Here is a 12,582-nt window from a genome sequence, read left to right on the forward strand (position 1 = left end):
TCTCAATAGAAACTTTGAAAGACAGAAGGTCCTGGATAGATGTTCTACAAACTCTAAGGGAACATGGATACCAGCCCAGACAACTGTATCCAGCAAAGCTTTCAATCACTATATATAGAGAAAACAAGATATTCCATGACAAAACCAGATTTAAGCAATACATATCCACAAATCCAGCCCTACAGAAATTATTGGAAGGAAAACTCAAACCCAATGAAGATAACTGTGCTTAAAAAACCATGGGCTTGGGTACCAAGGTAATTGTAGCCTCATAAAAAGAGTTTGCAATGAACCTTCTACTTTTATTGTGTGGAACAATTTGAGGAGTATTGGTATTATCTCTTCTTTGAATTTCTGGTAGAATTCTGCACTGAAGCCCTGGGCTTTTATTTTTCCTGGGCAGACTTTTGAGGAGTGCTTCTATTTCCTTAGGGGTTATAGGTCTGTTTAGGTTTGTTATCTGTTCTTGATTCAATTTTGGTAAGAGATATGTGTCCAGAAAATTGTCCATTTCCCATACATTTTCCAATTTTGTGGAGTACAGGTTTTCAAAGTATGACTTGATGATTCTCAGGATTTCCTCGGTGTCCCTCGTAATGTCCCCCTTTTCATTTCTGATTTTGTTAATTTGCCTCTTCTCTCTCTTCCTATTGGTTAGTTTGCATAAAGGTTTGTCTATCTTAGTGATTTTCTCAGAGAACCAACTCTTTGTGACATTGATTCTTTGAATTGTTTTCTTTGTTTTGACTTTATTGATTTCTACCCTCAGTTTGACTATTTCCTGGTGTCTACTCCTCCAGGGTGAATTTGCTTCCATTTTTTCTAGATATTTCAGTTGAGAACTACAGACCAATATCCCTCATTAACACTGATGTAAAAACTCTCAATAAAATCGATTCCAAGAACATATCAGAAAATTCATCCTCCATGATCAAGTTGGCTTCATCCCAGGAATTCAGGGATGGTTCAACACATGAAATTCCACCATTGTAATCAACCATATAAACAAACTGAAAAAGAAAAACCATATAATCATCTTGCTAGATGCTGAAAAAGACTTTAACAAAATCCAACACCCCTTCATGATAAAGGTCCTGGAGAGATCAGGAATAACAGAAACATGCCTGAACATAATAAAAACAATATACAGTAAACCAACAGCTAAGCATCAAACTAAATGGAGAGAAACTCAACTTGATTCCTCTAAAATCAGGAACAAGACAAGGCTGTCCACTATCTCCATATCTCTTCAATATTGTACTTGAAGTCCTAGCTAGAGCAATAAGACAACAAAAGGAGATCAAGGGAATACAAATTGGAAAGGAAGAGGTCAAACTTTTGCTATTTGCAGATGATATGGTAGTCTGCATAAGTAAACCGAAAAACTCTACCAGGGAGCTCCTACAGCTGATAAACCCCTTTAGCAAAGTGGCAGGATACAAGATTAACTAAAAAAAATCAGTAGCCCTACTATATACAGATGATAAATGTGCTGAGAAAGAAGTCAGAGAAACATCACCCTTTACAATAGCAACTAACAACATAAAATATCTTGGGGTAACACTAACCAAAAAATATGAAAGACCTGTAGTAAGAACTGTGAGTCTTTATAGAAAGAAATTAAAGAAGATACTAGAAAATGGAAAGATCTCCCATGCTGTTGGATAGGAGGATCAACAGTAAAAATGGCAATCTTGCCAAAAGCAATCTACAGATTCAATGCAATTCCCATCAAAATTCCAACACAATTCTTCACAGACCTTGAAAGCACAGTACTTAACTTCATATGGAAACAACAAGAAAAAAATCAGGACAGCCAAAACAACCCTATACAATAAAGGAACTTCCGGAGGAATCACCACCCCTGACTTCACGCTCTATTATAGAGCCACAGTCCTGAAAACAGCTTGGTTTATTGGCACAAAAATAGACAGGTTGACCAATGGAATTGAATTAAAAACCCTGATATTAACCTACACACCTATGAACACCTGATTTTTTACAAAGAATCTAATGTCATACATTGGAAAAAAGAAAGCATCTTCAACAAATGGTGCAGGCATAACTGGATTCGGACAAGTGGAAGATTGCAGATAGATCCATATCTATTGCCATGCACAAAACTTAAGTCCAAATGGATCAAAGACCTCAACATAAATTCAGCCACACTGAACCTTTTGGAAGAGAAGGTAGGTGGTTCCCTTGAACAAACTGGTACATGAGACCACTTTCGAACATAACACCAGTAACACAAACATTGAGATCAACAATTAATAAATGGGACTTCCTGAAACTGAAAAGCTTCTGTAAGGCAAAGGACAGTCAGCAAGACAAAACACCAGCCCACAGAATGGGAAGATAGTCACCAACCTCACATCTGACAGAGGGCTGATCACCAAAATATAAAATGAACTCAAGAAGCTAGCCACCAAAACACCAAGCAATGCAAGTAAAAAGTGGAATGCAGAGAATTCTCAACAGAGGAATCTAAAATGGTTGAAAGACACTTGAGAAAGTGCTCAATATCCTTAGCTATCAGGGAAATGCAGCTCAAAACTACTCTGAGATACCATCTTACTCCTGTCAGAATGGCTAAAATCAATAACACCAATGACAGTATATGGTGGAGAGGATGTGGAGAAAGAGGAACACTCTTCCATTGCGGTGGGAGTGCAAACTTATACAACCACTTTGGAAATCAGTAGGCAGTTTCTCATGAAAATGGGAATCAGTCTACCTCAAGATCAAGCAATTCCTCTCTTGGGCATATAGCCAAAGAATGCATATTCACACAATATGGACATATGTTCAACTAAGTTCATAGCACCATTATTTGTAATAGCCAGAATATGGAAGCAACCTAGATGACCCTCAACTGAAAACTGGATAGACAAAATGTGGTATTTTACAAGATGAAGTGAGTACTACTCAGCAGAAAAAAACAATGCAATCCTGAAATTCACAGACAAATGGATGGAACTAGAAGAAACCATCCTGAGTGAAGTAACCCAGTCACAAAAAGATAAACATGGTATGTACTCACTCATATATGATTTTTAGACATAGAGCAAAGGATTACTAGTCTACAGTCCACACTTCCAGAGAAGCTATGAAACAAGGAGGACCCCAAGAGAAGATTGCATAGTTCCTCGAAAAAGGGGAGAGGAACAAGAACCCTTGAACAAAGTGGGAACATGGGGGTGGAGAGGAAATAGATGGGAAGGGAAGAAGGGGAGAGGGGGGAGAACAAGAGGACTGAGACAGGGGAGGAATAGAAGAGAGTAAGAAAGTAGATGCCTTAATAGAGGGAGACAGGTTTGGAGAGATGTCTGGTACAGGGGAAATGTTAGGGGATCCACTGGGATGTCCCCAACTAAGAATCCAAGCAGAGGTGGAGAGGATGCCATTTATGCCCTTCCCCTATAATGAGATTTATGTCTTAGTTACCATTTCTAGAGCCTTCACCTAGTAGCTGATGGAAGCAGAAACAGTCACCCACAGCTAAGCACTGAACCATACTCCTAGAATTCAGTATGGAGAGGGAGGAGGGAAGAGCAAAGGATCCAAGATGGTATTGCAGAAACCCACAGAAACAGTTAACCTGACCTAGTGAGAGCATGGAGACACTAGTCATAAAGCTAGGGAAACAGCATTGGACCAAACCAAGCCCTCTGAATGTGGATGCCAGCTAGGAGGGCAAGACAGTCTATGGGACCTCTAAGAGTGGAACCAGTCTTTAACCCTAGAGGACAAATGGACTTTGGGAGCCCATTCCCTATGGAGGGATACTATTGCAGCCCAGATACAGGAAGGAGGGCCTAGGCCCTCCCCCAAATCTTATGAAGACTTTGAAGTTCCCTGGTGGAGGGCCTCACTCTCCCTGGGGAGGAGTTGGAGAATGGGTTGGGTGGGTTGGTGGGGAACATGGGAGGATGGAAGGGCAAGGGAATGAGGGGATGGATATGTAAATATAAGTAGTAATTAAAGAATTAAAAATAACCTCATACCAGTGACACTATTTTTATGTGTGTCAGCCTGAAACAGTAAAGGGAAAAGCAAACACTGCTGGCAGGAGTGGATTTGCTGCTGTAAAGTGGGGCTTCCTGTTCACTTTCCACAGAATTGTTAAATTGTTGAATTTCAAGTTTAAACATGACTTATAAACTGAAGTGATATAACAGCTGTCTACACTTATCTACATGCAATAATAAGATAAATAAAAGATCTCACTGAGAAAAAAAAGAAAGTACAGTATGGACTTTTGATGGCAAGGTTTGAAATTAAATTATATTCTTTGTTGTTATGCTCTTTGTGTCTTGTTTCCACCAATTTGTTTTCCTATATGTAAGTCTTTATGATAACCTTTTGGCCTGACACCCAGTGATTACAAAACCAAAAATCCATCTCTTTTCAGAGTTCTACTATTGTTCTTTTGTTACAGAAAATGCTGCCCACTTTATCTGTTTCTTGGTTCTTCCACCACCATAGTACTTGGGAATACAGAGAGTAAATATATAAATAACAAAAGTGAACATCACTCAGTATCAGCTTCATTTTTTGTCTACTCTTGGGAACATAAGCCCTATCTGAGGACCTTGTCCTTGAGTATATATGCCAAGATGTTGAAAGGGGAAATAATATTGTGAGGGATATTGAATGTGATTGAGATGAAAGAAATTGTCATTCCTGTACTAAGAGTTATGGAAATGGCAATGACAGGAAACTAAGACGTGGGAAGTACAGATATTTAGCTGTTCAGCACAGTTTCTACTAAGATTGGCTTCAACAGAGAGATGAAACAATGTCAATGGTGAAATGCTCAAACATAGATCACTTCTCCCTGAGTGTTCAGGTAAGGATTAGGTAGTAGAGATTTCTTTCTGTCAGTCTTCACAGGATTGGTACTGACTAAAAGTCTACAAGAAATTTTGTACTCAACTGATTTCCAGAAGCAGAAGTTTCTCTTAGTAGAAAACACATGTTGAGTTGGTTTTCAGGTCTTTCAGAAAAACCAACTGAAGTTATTTGGTCACAGTCAATGCAGCAATCATTGACAGATATTGCCACAAAAACAAGCATTCCTAAACAGAACAACAGATGTCATACATGTGAACAAAGCACCTGGAGAAACTTTCAGTTGGGCATTAAACTGTTAGCTGGCCAAGGCATTAGGTATAATGATTATAACCAGGTCCATATCAACCACAGCCCAAATGCACAGAAAATAGTACATAGGCTGGTACAGTGAGTGATGCCTCTTGTTAGACGATGAAAATGTTGAAACTGGGTTGTGCTGTTTGACATCATCTATGGTTGTGAATGTCTTAGTGCTCTTGCTCTACCATTGCTCAGCTTCCCACATCACATTTTCCAACATGTGTTATTCATATAGAGAAGAGTTTCTAAATTTCACAGAAATTTATTCTATTTAGCCAAATTGCCCATGCCTTACACCGGTTGCTGGGGGGCTAATTTATGTTTCTATGAACTAAAATAATTAGGAGCTTTGACACCCCAATAAAGAATGGCTGTTTTCTGAATTCTAGCATAGTAGAATAAGGTTTCCAGTTCTGGATCATGTTGTTTTTGTATGCCAGGAGACAGGTGGTAGATTCATTTTCATGGATGCTTTATGAATGGGGGAACCTAAAAAATTGCTATTTCCATGCTGCTTGTGATCTGGTAAAAATCCTCTCACCTATGCTCATATAAGTCACCCTAATTTAAAGTTGTTAATTTTCCAGGAGTAAAACCTTAACTACTTTAGTTTTTTTCAACTCCACCAGTAAAATTTGTCCCAGATATGGAAGATATACCATGTGACCATTTCCCCTTTGTTAACACTCAATCAGAAGATTACAGTAGAGCCTGGAGCCTTCCTTCTGTGTGTGTTAAGATCTGTGCTCCATTCTATAGCATAAGCATTGTTTAATATCTTCGGTTTCTCCACAGTATATTACACATTTCCAATGACAAAATCTTGCTCTGTAGTTGTAAATCTGATTCCTCTTTGATGGTTTTAATACTGCTCATTGACAACAGAGCTTAATGGAAAAGTCTCCAGGATTAATCAGGGTGCAGACTAATATTAAGTGGGAGGTGGTTGTCATCAATTCCAGGGTTCTGAAATGCAGTCTCAGGAGGATTACCTATTACATCCAGGAAGAGGAAAGTTTAATAAATCTTCAAGGAATTACGATTCTGTGGGCTATGGGTTGGCAGTAAAAAGTCTGCTATAAGAGAACGATAAATGTTGCTTTTCAGGACAACACATAAAATGAAGTCAGCAGGGGAGGTCCTTCCCTGCCTTCTCTGAGAGGCTACAGATCATGGCCAAGGCAGTGGCTGATGCTCAGGTCCAGGCTCTGGAGTAAACTACTTCATCCAAAAAGATCAAGTCTGACAAACAGAGAGAAATGACACTTCTAGCCTGCTGCAAACCTGTGGGAAAGAGGACTTTTTTAAAGACTATGTAGCACAGACAATGGCAGATGTTTGAATGTTGGGGTAATTGCAGTGTCTTTTATGTTGTTTCTTCTCAGTTTCAGATTATCTAGAAGCATAGATTAAATTTTTAAAAAGGTTTAATATAAGGTGCATTATTTTATGTCATTGTAGATTTTTTATTAGTTCTTTGATGATTTCATGCAATGTATTTTGATCAATCTGGTCCCCTCCCACTGCTCCTCTTAGGACCACCACCCATTACATATCCACTCAATATTGTGTCCTCTTTTGGACAAAAAGAGTCAAAGTAGATTTTGTGAAGACTTGAATATCTATAGGCATTTCAATACAATGTATAAAATGCTCTTGGAAATATATATATATATATATATATATATATATATATTTCCCTCATCTGTTTGTTTGAATCCTGTTGTCGCTTATATCAGAAAGAAACAAAATCTCTGATAGCTTTCCTTTTCCTTCACTCCTTCATTCTTTCTCACATCCCTGATTCCCAATCCCCCAAGGAGAAAGGTACTGGGTGTCCTAAATCCTTTTCTTCCAAAGTGATTATCCTCACTGTCATTCCATGTTTCAGACATCTACAAAAATCTTCTTCCTTCCTTCCTTCCATCCTTCCTTCCTTTTTTCTTCCTCCCTTCCTTTCTTCCTCCCTCCCTTCCTCCCTTTCTTCCTTCCTTCCTTCCTCCTTCCCTCACTTCCTTCCTTCCCCTTTCTTCTTTCTTTCCTTCTACTTTCTTCATTTGTGTTATTACATTTATTTAAATCTCAAATCACTACCTAGCATTCATAACACTTTAATTTTGATCCCAACACTGCAAAATAAAATGATGAAAACAAAGTGTGTGGGGGTTATAATACTGATTACTTTTGGAAGGGTGTGGGGAGTTGTATGAAGATTTCTGAGATGCTTCTTCACTGTTTGAGATGGGGACACCATGGTGAAGTCTGCCTATTCATGGTGTTGCTTACTAGCATCAGCCACCATACATATTTCTGGAGAGGAGTAACACTGGTTCCATGAGACTGCAGGACAGCTAGTGCCCACAGAAGTACATTCTTCTCGCAGATGGGACTGTAGCTCAGCGGGAGAGCATTTGCCTAGCATATGCAAGCCTTGGGTTTAATTCTCAGTGTAAACAAAGATTCTTTCAAGAATGAAAATCATTGTTATCCCATGTCTTAAATGTTTAATGTTAATTACTAACTTGAGTGTGTTCATATGTTCACATGTATAGTTAATACCTGCATATGCATTTCAAATGGTTGATTTTATTTGTTTCACTTTTTTTTCTCTCTCAGATTTCAAAATACAGAGGCACTGAGTTCCATCCCTCTGTTTTCCTCTTGCTTGGAGTTCCAGGCCTTGAAGTGATGCATGTGTGGATTGGTTTTCCTTTTGGCTTTGTGTATTTGATTGCCCTTTTTGGGAAAATCAGTATTTTGTTTGTGATCAAAAGTGAACACAGTCTTCATCAGCTCATGTACTACTTCTTGGCAATGTTGGGCTCTATCGATCTGGGACTATCCACATTCATAATTCTAAAGATGCTAGGCATCTTCTGGTTTAATTTACAGGAGATTAGTTTTGAGGGATGTGTGACCCAGATGTTCTTCATCCATATATTTACGGCAATTGAGACTGTTGTGCTGGTCGCCATAGCCTTTGACCGTTATGTTGCCATCTGTAATCCTCTGCAGTACAGCCTGATTCTCATGAACAAAGTGATTGGTCTCATCCTGGTGGTGGTGTTTGGAGCAAATTTCATGTTGGTCATCCCTCTTGTGTTTCTCATTTTAAGACTGCCTTTCTGTGGGCACCATATAATCCCTCACACATACTGTGAACACATGGGAATTGCTCGTCTAGCCTGTGCCAACATAAAAGTAAACATGATATTTGGGTTGATTCTTATATCATTGGTGCTTGCTGATGTTCTTCTAATTGCCATCTCTTACATTCATATCCTACGAGCTGTCTTCAATCTTCCTTCCTGGGATGCCAGGCTCAAGGCTCTTAACAAATATGGCCCCCATATCTGTGTCATCCTGGTCTTCTTCACTCCAGCTTTTTTCTCCTTCATGACCCACAGGTTTGGCAAGAATGTTCCTGCATACATTCATATTCTCCTATCTAATCTATATGTTGTTGTGTCCCCTGCCCTGAATCCTGTCATCTATGGGGTAGAGACTAAGCTGATTCAGGAACAGGTTTTAAACATCTTTTGGAAGAAAAGTTGACATAAGCCATCTCAGAGATATGCATCTTCTCCCGGGGAGAAAGGATTATATTTGTTAACTACAGAATATTTTAATAGGAAAAAATAACCTGTGGCATTAGTATTATTACATTGATTATTTCTAATACAGAACATACCTAATACAGAACACATAGTATAATGAATATGAAAACAATCATTATGAAAATATATGGAATGCTGGCCAGAAGGATGGGCCAAAGGGTAAAAGCACTTGCCCCCAAGCCCGACAACCTGAGTTCAATGCCAGGGAACTGCTTTAATTAATTAACTTGTAGAATGACTAAGGCTTGACACAATTGATCAGAAGGGTTTCATTCCCTTCCAGTTTAACCCTTAGATGGTGCACAGGATGTAGTAAATTCTGTTAATATTATCATATGCATGTTAATATTATATATTACCAGTTTTTAATAGTTTTAATATTCTTTCAATGTTTCTAATTGCTTGTTTTTAATCCATAATTTTACTAGTATTTCATTACATATCACAAACTAAGTTCTAAAACTATAAAACCAAGGTACTTAACATTTTTAAGGGTTTCTGTTTTCTATGTCTGTATCATCTATGAGCTCTTCCCCAAAGTGAGCTAATGTTCATTTTCTGTAGAGAAGTTGGGGTTACATAAACATAGAATGTAGAGGGTATAGGAAGGGAGAGATGATAAGCAAGCATTAGGAAGGATGAATGGGAGAGGTAAGAAGAAGAGAGGAGAAGTATCGGGAAGACTGACAATTTCATAGATGCATCAGTGAGTTAGAGAACTTAGGGTTCTCAGAAGTGGATGCAGTCACATACACATAAATCATATTCTCAAAAGAAGAGTCAAACCTAACTCTCCCTATAGCAATTATTTCCAGACTTGAATTTAGTTCTTCATCCATTGACCTTATGTTAAATATGTTGTAATGTCCAATGCTTTCTACCTTGTGTTTCTTCTTGTGAATTATGAGAGTGAACCTCAGCAATAAACCCACTTTTCACATTTTTGTTTTGTGTAGATATCATATTATCTTCTTACTCACAGAGTACTTGCTTAGCAATGCACTTTTTTGTTTTCCAAATCTTATGTACAAAATACACACAATGCAGTTATCTTAATAAACTTTTATAAAGATATAAACAATGGACTTCCAAATATTGTTCTTAAATATTGTTTTCTTTCAGTGACTTGAAATTTACCAGACATCCACAAATCAAACTTAATCCCACCTCATTTCCCATTTGGCTACAAACACTCACATTTGATTTGTATAATGTGCTACATCAGTGGCTGTATCCACTATCATACCATCTTGCCAAAACTAATTTCCTTCAATAATAATGGATGTGCTACTACAAGGCCTAACTTCTGCTGTGGCAAAACAGATTAAACTTCTAGTTCAATCTTTTCAAGAAGCTTGATAAAAGCCATCATTTTATTATCCATTTCTCACTTTCACTTTTGAAGTACTGAGATCCATTTGGTTTTTTTGCCTACTCCCAAAACATAGATGCTATTTCTTGTTCCCAAAGCAACAATGGCATGGTCATTTCTAGAACAAAGACTCCCTGCAAATATCTTTTGTAATAAATGGACTACTAGTGATGTGAACAACTTGGTCCAACTCTCTGATTCTTCTCCCACTTGAAGGGTGGTTTATTAGATAACCTTATGATAATTAATGCTTCAAAATTGCATTATATTTCTCCTTTGTTCAATTCTAATTTTAATGAAACAATTATACAGGATACCAGTGTGAAAATGAAGGGACTCTGGCCAGCTCAAACAAGGCAAGCATGGCTCTGGCAGGCCTTGCCCATTTCTCCCATTCCCTGTGCCTTGCCAAAATCTGTTGGATTACATTGCTAAAGCTAGCCCCCAGGTCTATTTGCTTGATCACTTCTTCATCCTGAGGCTGACTACCAAGGTCCACCTATGAAAGTATTAAAGTCCATCAATCAAAAGCCCCTTTGGTTCACCTAATTAAAGTGCACAATCAAAATTTTGTGCCACATCTTAGCCCATTCTAGCACAGACCTCTCCTTTTTTCTCTTATTAAAAATCAACCTGCAAGGTCATTTGCTGCTGTTTTGTTGCCTGTGTCAGAAAACAGCCCCTTTAACTTTGCTTCCCCACTTAATAAAGGCGCTCTCTGTGGAAACAGGTGTTTGAATATGGTTTGTGCCTAATCTAGAATCCAGGAGGGATTCCCAACTGTAGAGGGATTCCTTCATTGGTACCAAGGTGTGGATAGGCCAGGAATCCCTTAAACTTTTTTCACTCATCCCAGTCTTTCTAGCACCATAGTCTCTCATCCAATAACAGCTGATTGATTAGTTCACTACCCTTTGTGTCCTAACTAGTCTCCAGGCTTCACAACAAAAAAGATCATAGTTTCTAAAGGTTTTTAGAAAAAAGGCACTTAAGTTATGTAGGTCAAGGAAAAAATAAATGATTCAAGGTATACAAATCTAATAAACCACCTCTCTCTCTCTCTCCCTCTCTCTCTCTCTCTCTCTCTCTCTCTCTCTCTCTCTCTCAATTCAGAATGTAAAATCTGTTACCCTAGAGAATCCTAATACTATTACCTCACATTTTCTATAGAATACATGAAAATTTCCAGTTGCAAACCCACTGTGTGGCACTTCTCCCATTTACTCATGAAACTAATCACCATTTACAAAGAAACAGAATGTCTATCTCTCTCCCTTTATACCCTCCCTCATCCTTTTGCCTACCTTCAGAAACTCCACCCGCTCCCCCTGCCCCTCCCAGGTCTCTTCATTTCCCTCTCTGTGCCCCACCCACTGCCTAATCCTCACCATCTCTCTTCATGAACATGCCCTGTCCCCCCTCCATGTCTATGTCTATTCCAACTGACCACCTCCATCTCAGTTTTTCTCCTTCCTCATTTTTGCCTACCTACCCCTCAAACTCCTACCTACAAGCTCATCCTTCCTCTTCTTCCTCAGTCACAAATAGGGTTTCACTACATATCCCATGGCTAACCTGGAGCTGTCTATGTAGCCCAGACAGGCCTTGAAAACACAAAAATCCTCTTGACTCTGCTTCCTGAGCATGTATTGGGAAGGAGTGTAGACTTAAATTGTGGGTGACATGGGAAAATATTCTCACCAAATTTGACTAAAATGTCTATAGCATCACTGTGATATATCATGAATTGAGCAACTTTTTTATTTAAAAGTGTGTGTGTTCATCATTTTACATGTATATATCTAAATTACAAAAACGTTACCAAATGAAACCTGTAGGTCAAATGGTCATGAGTGTAGAAGATCAGATCTAGGGTGACTAAATGAGCAGAAGTGGTGAAACTAAGTATATACAAGTTTTAGTCAGGATTCTCTAGAGTGACAGGATTTCTGGGATGAATATCTCCCAGTATTAAAAAGAGGGATTAGCCAGACTTTGGTGGTATATGCCTTTAATCCCAGCACTTGGGAAGCAGAGGCAGGTGGATCTCTGTGAGTTTGAAACCAGCCCAGTCTACAGAGCAAGTTCCAAGACAGACTCCAAAGCAATACAGAGAAACCCTGTCTCAGAACCAAAAAAAAGAAGGGGGGATTAATTAGAATGACTACCATGGTAATCCAGGTATTGGCAAATCTAACAATGGCTGGCCATAAATGCAAAGTGCAAGGATCCAGTAGTCAATCAAGCCAGAAAGCTAAACATAATAGCTGGTCTTCAATGTATGCTGTAATCTCAAAGAAGTAGACTCTAGCTTGATGTTGGTGGCACATGCCTTTAATCCCAGCACGTGGGAGGTAGAGGCAGGTAAATCTCAGTGAGTTCCAGGCCAGCCTGGTTTGCAGAGCAAGTTCCAGGACAGGCTCCAAAACAATACAG

General features: G+C 38.7%; 1 protein-coding gene across 1 annotated transcript; it reads left to right on the forward strand.

Moving 5' to 3' along the window:
* Nucleotides 1-4,801: 4,801 nt before the first annotated feature.
* Nucleotides 4,802-8,712, forward strand: LOC100773191 (olfactory receptor 52E4). Its single transcript, XM_027405024.1, has 2 exons — nucleotides 4,802-4,852; nucleotides 7,774-8,712. The coding sequence occupies exons 1-2, from the start codon at nucleotides 4,802-4,804 to the stop codon at nucleotides 8,710-8,712; spliced, it is 990 nt and encodes a 329-aa protein (XP_027260825.1).
* Nucleotides 8,713-12,582: the final 3,870 nt, after the last annotated feature.

This window comes from Cricetulus griseus, chromosome 3, assembly GCF_003668045.3.
Source record: "Cricetulus griseus strain 17A/GY chromosome 3, alternate assembly CriGri-PICRH-1.0, whole genome shotgun sequence".
Classification (NCBI taxonomy): domain Eukaryota; kingdom Metazoa; phylum Chordata; class Mammalia; order Rodentia; family Cricetidae; genus Cricetulus; species Cricetulus griseus.

Excerpts from the sequence above, each read along its gene's own strand:
- LOC100773191 (XM_027405024.1), top strand. The coding sequence starts at position 4,802 with ATGTCAATGGTGAAATGCTCAAACATAGATCACTTCTCCCTGAGTGTT. Across the intron at positions 4,853-7,773 it reads ACTTCTCCCTGAGTGTTCAG|ATTTCAAAATACAGAGGCAC; the intron begins GTAAGGATTAGG and ends TTTCTCTCTCAG.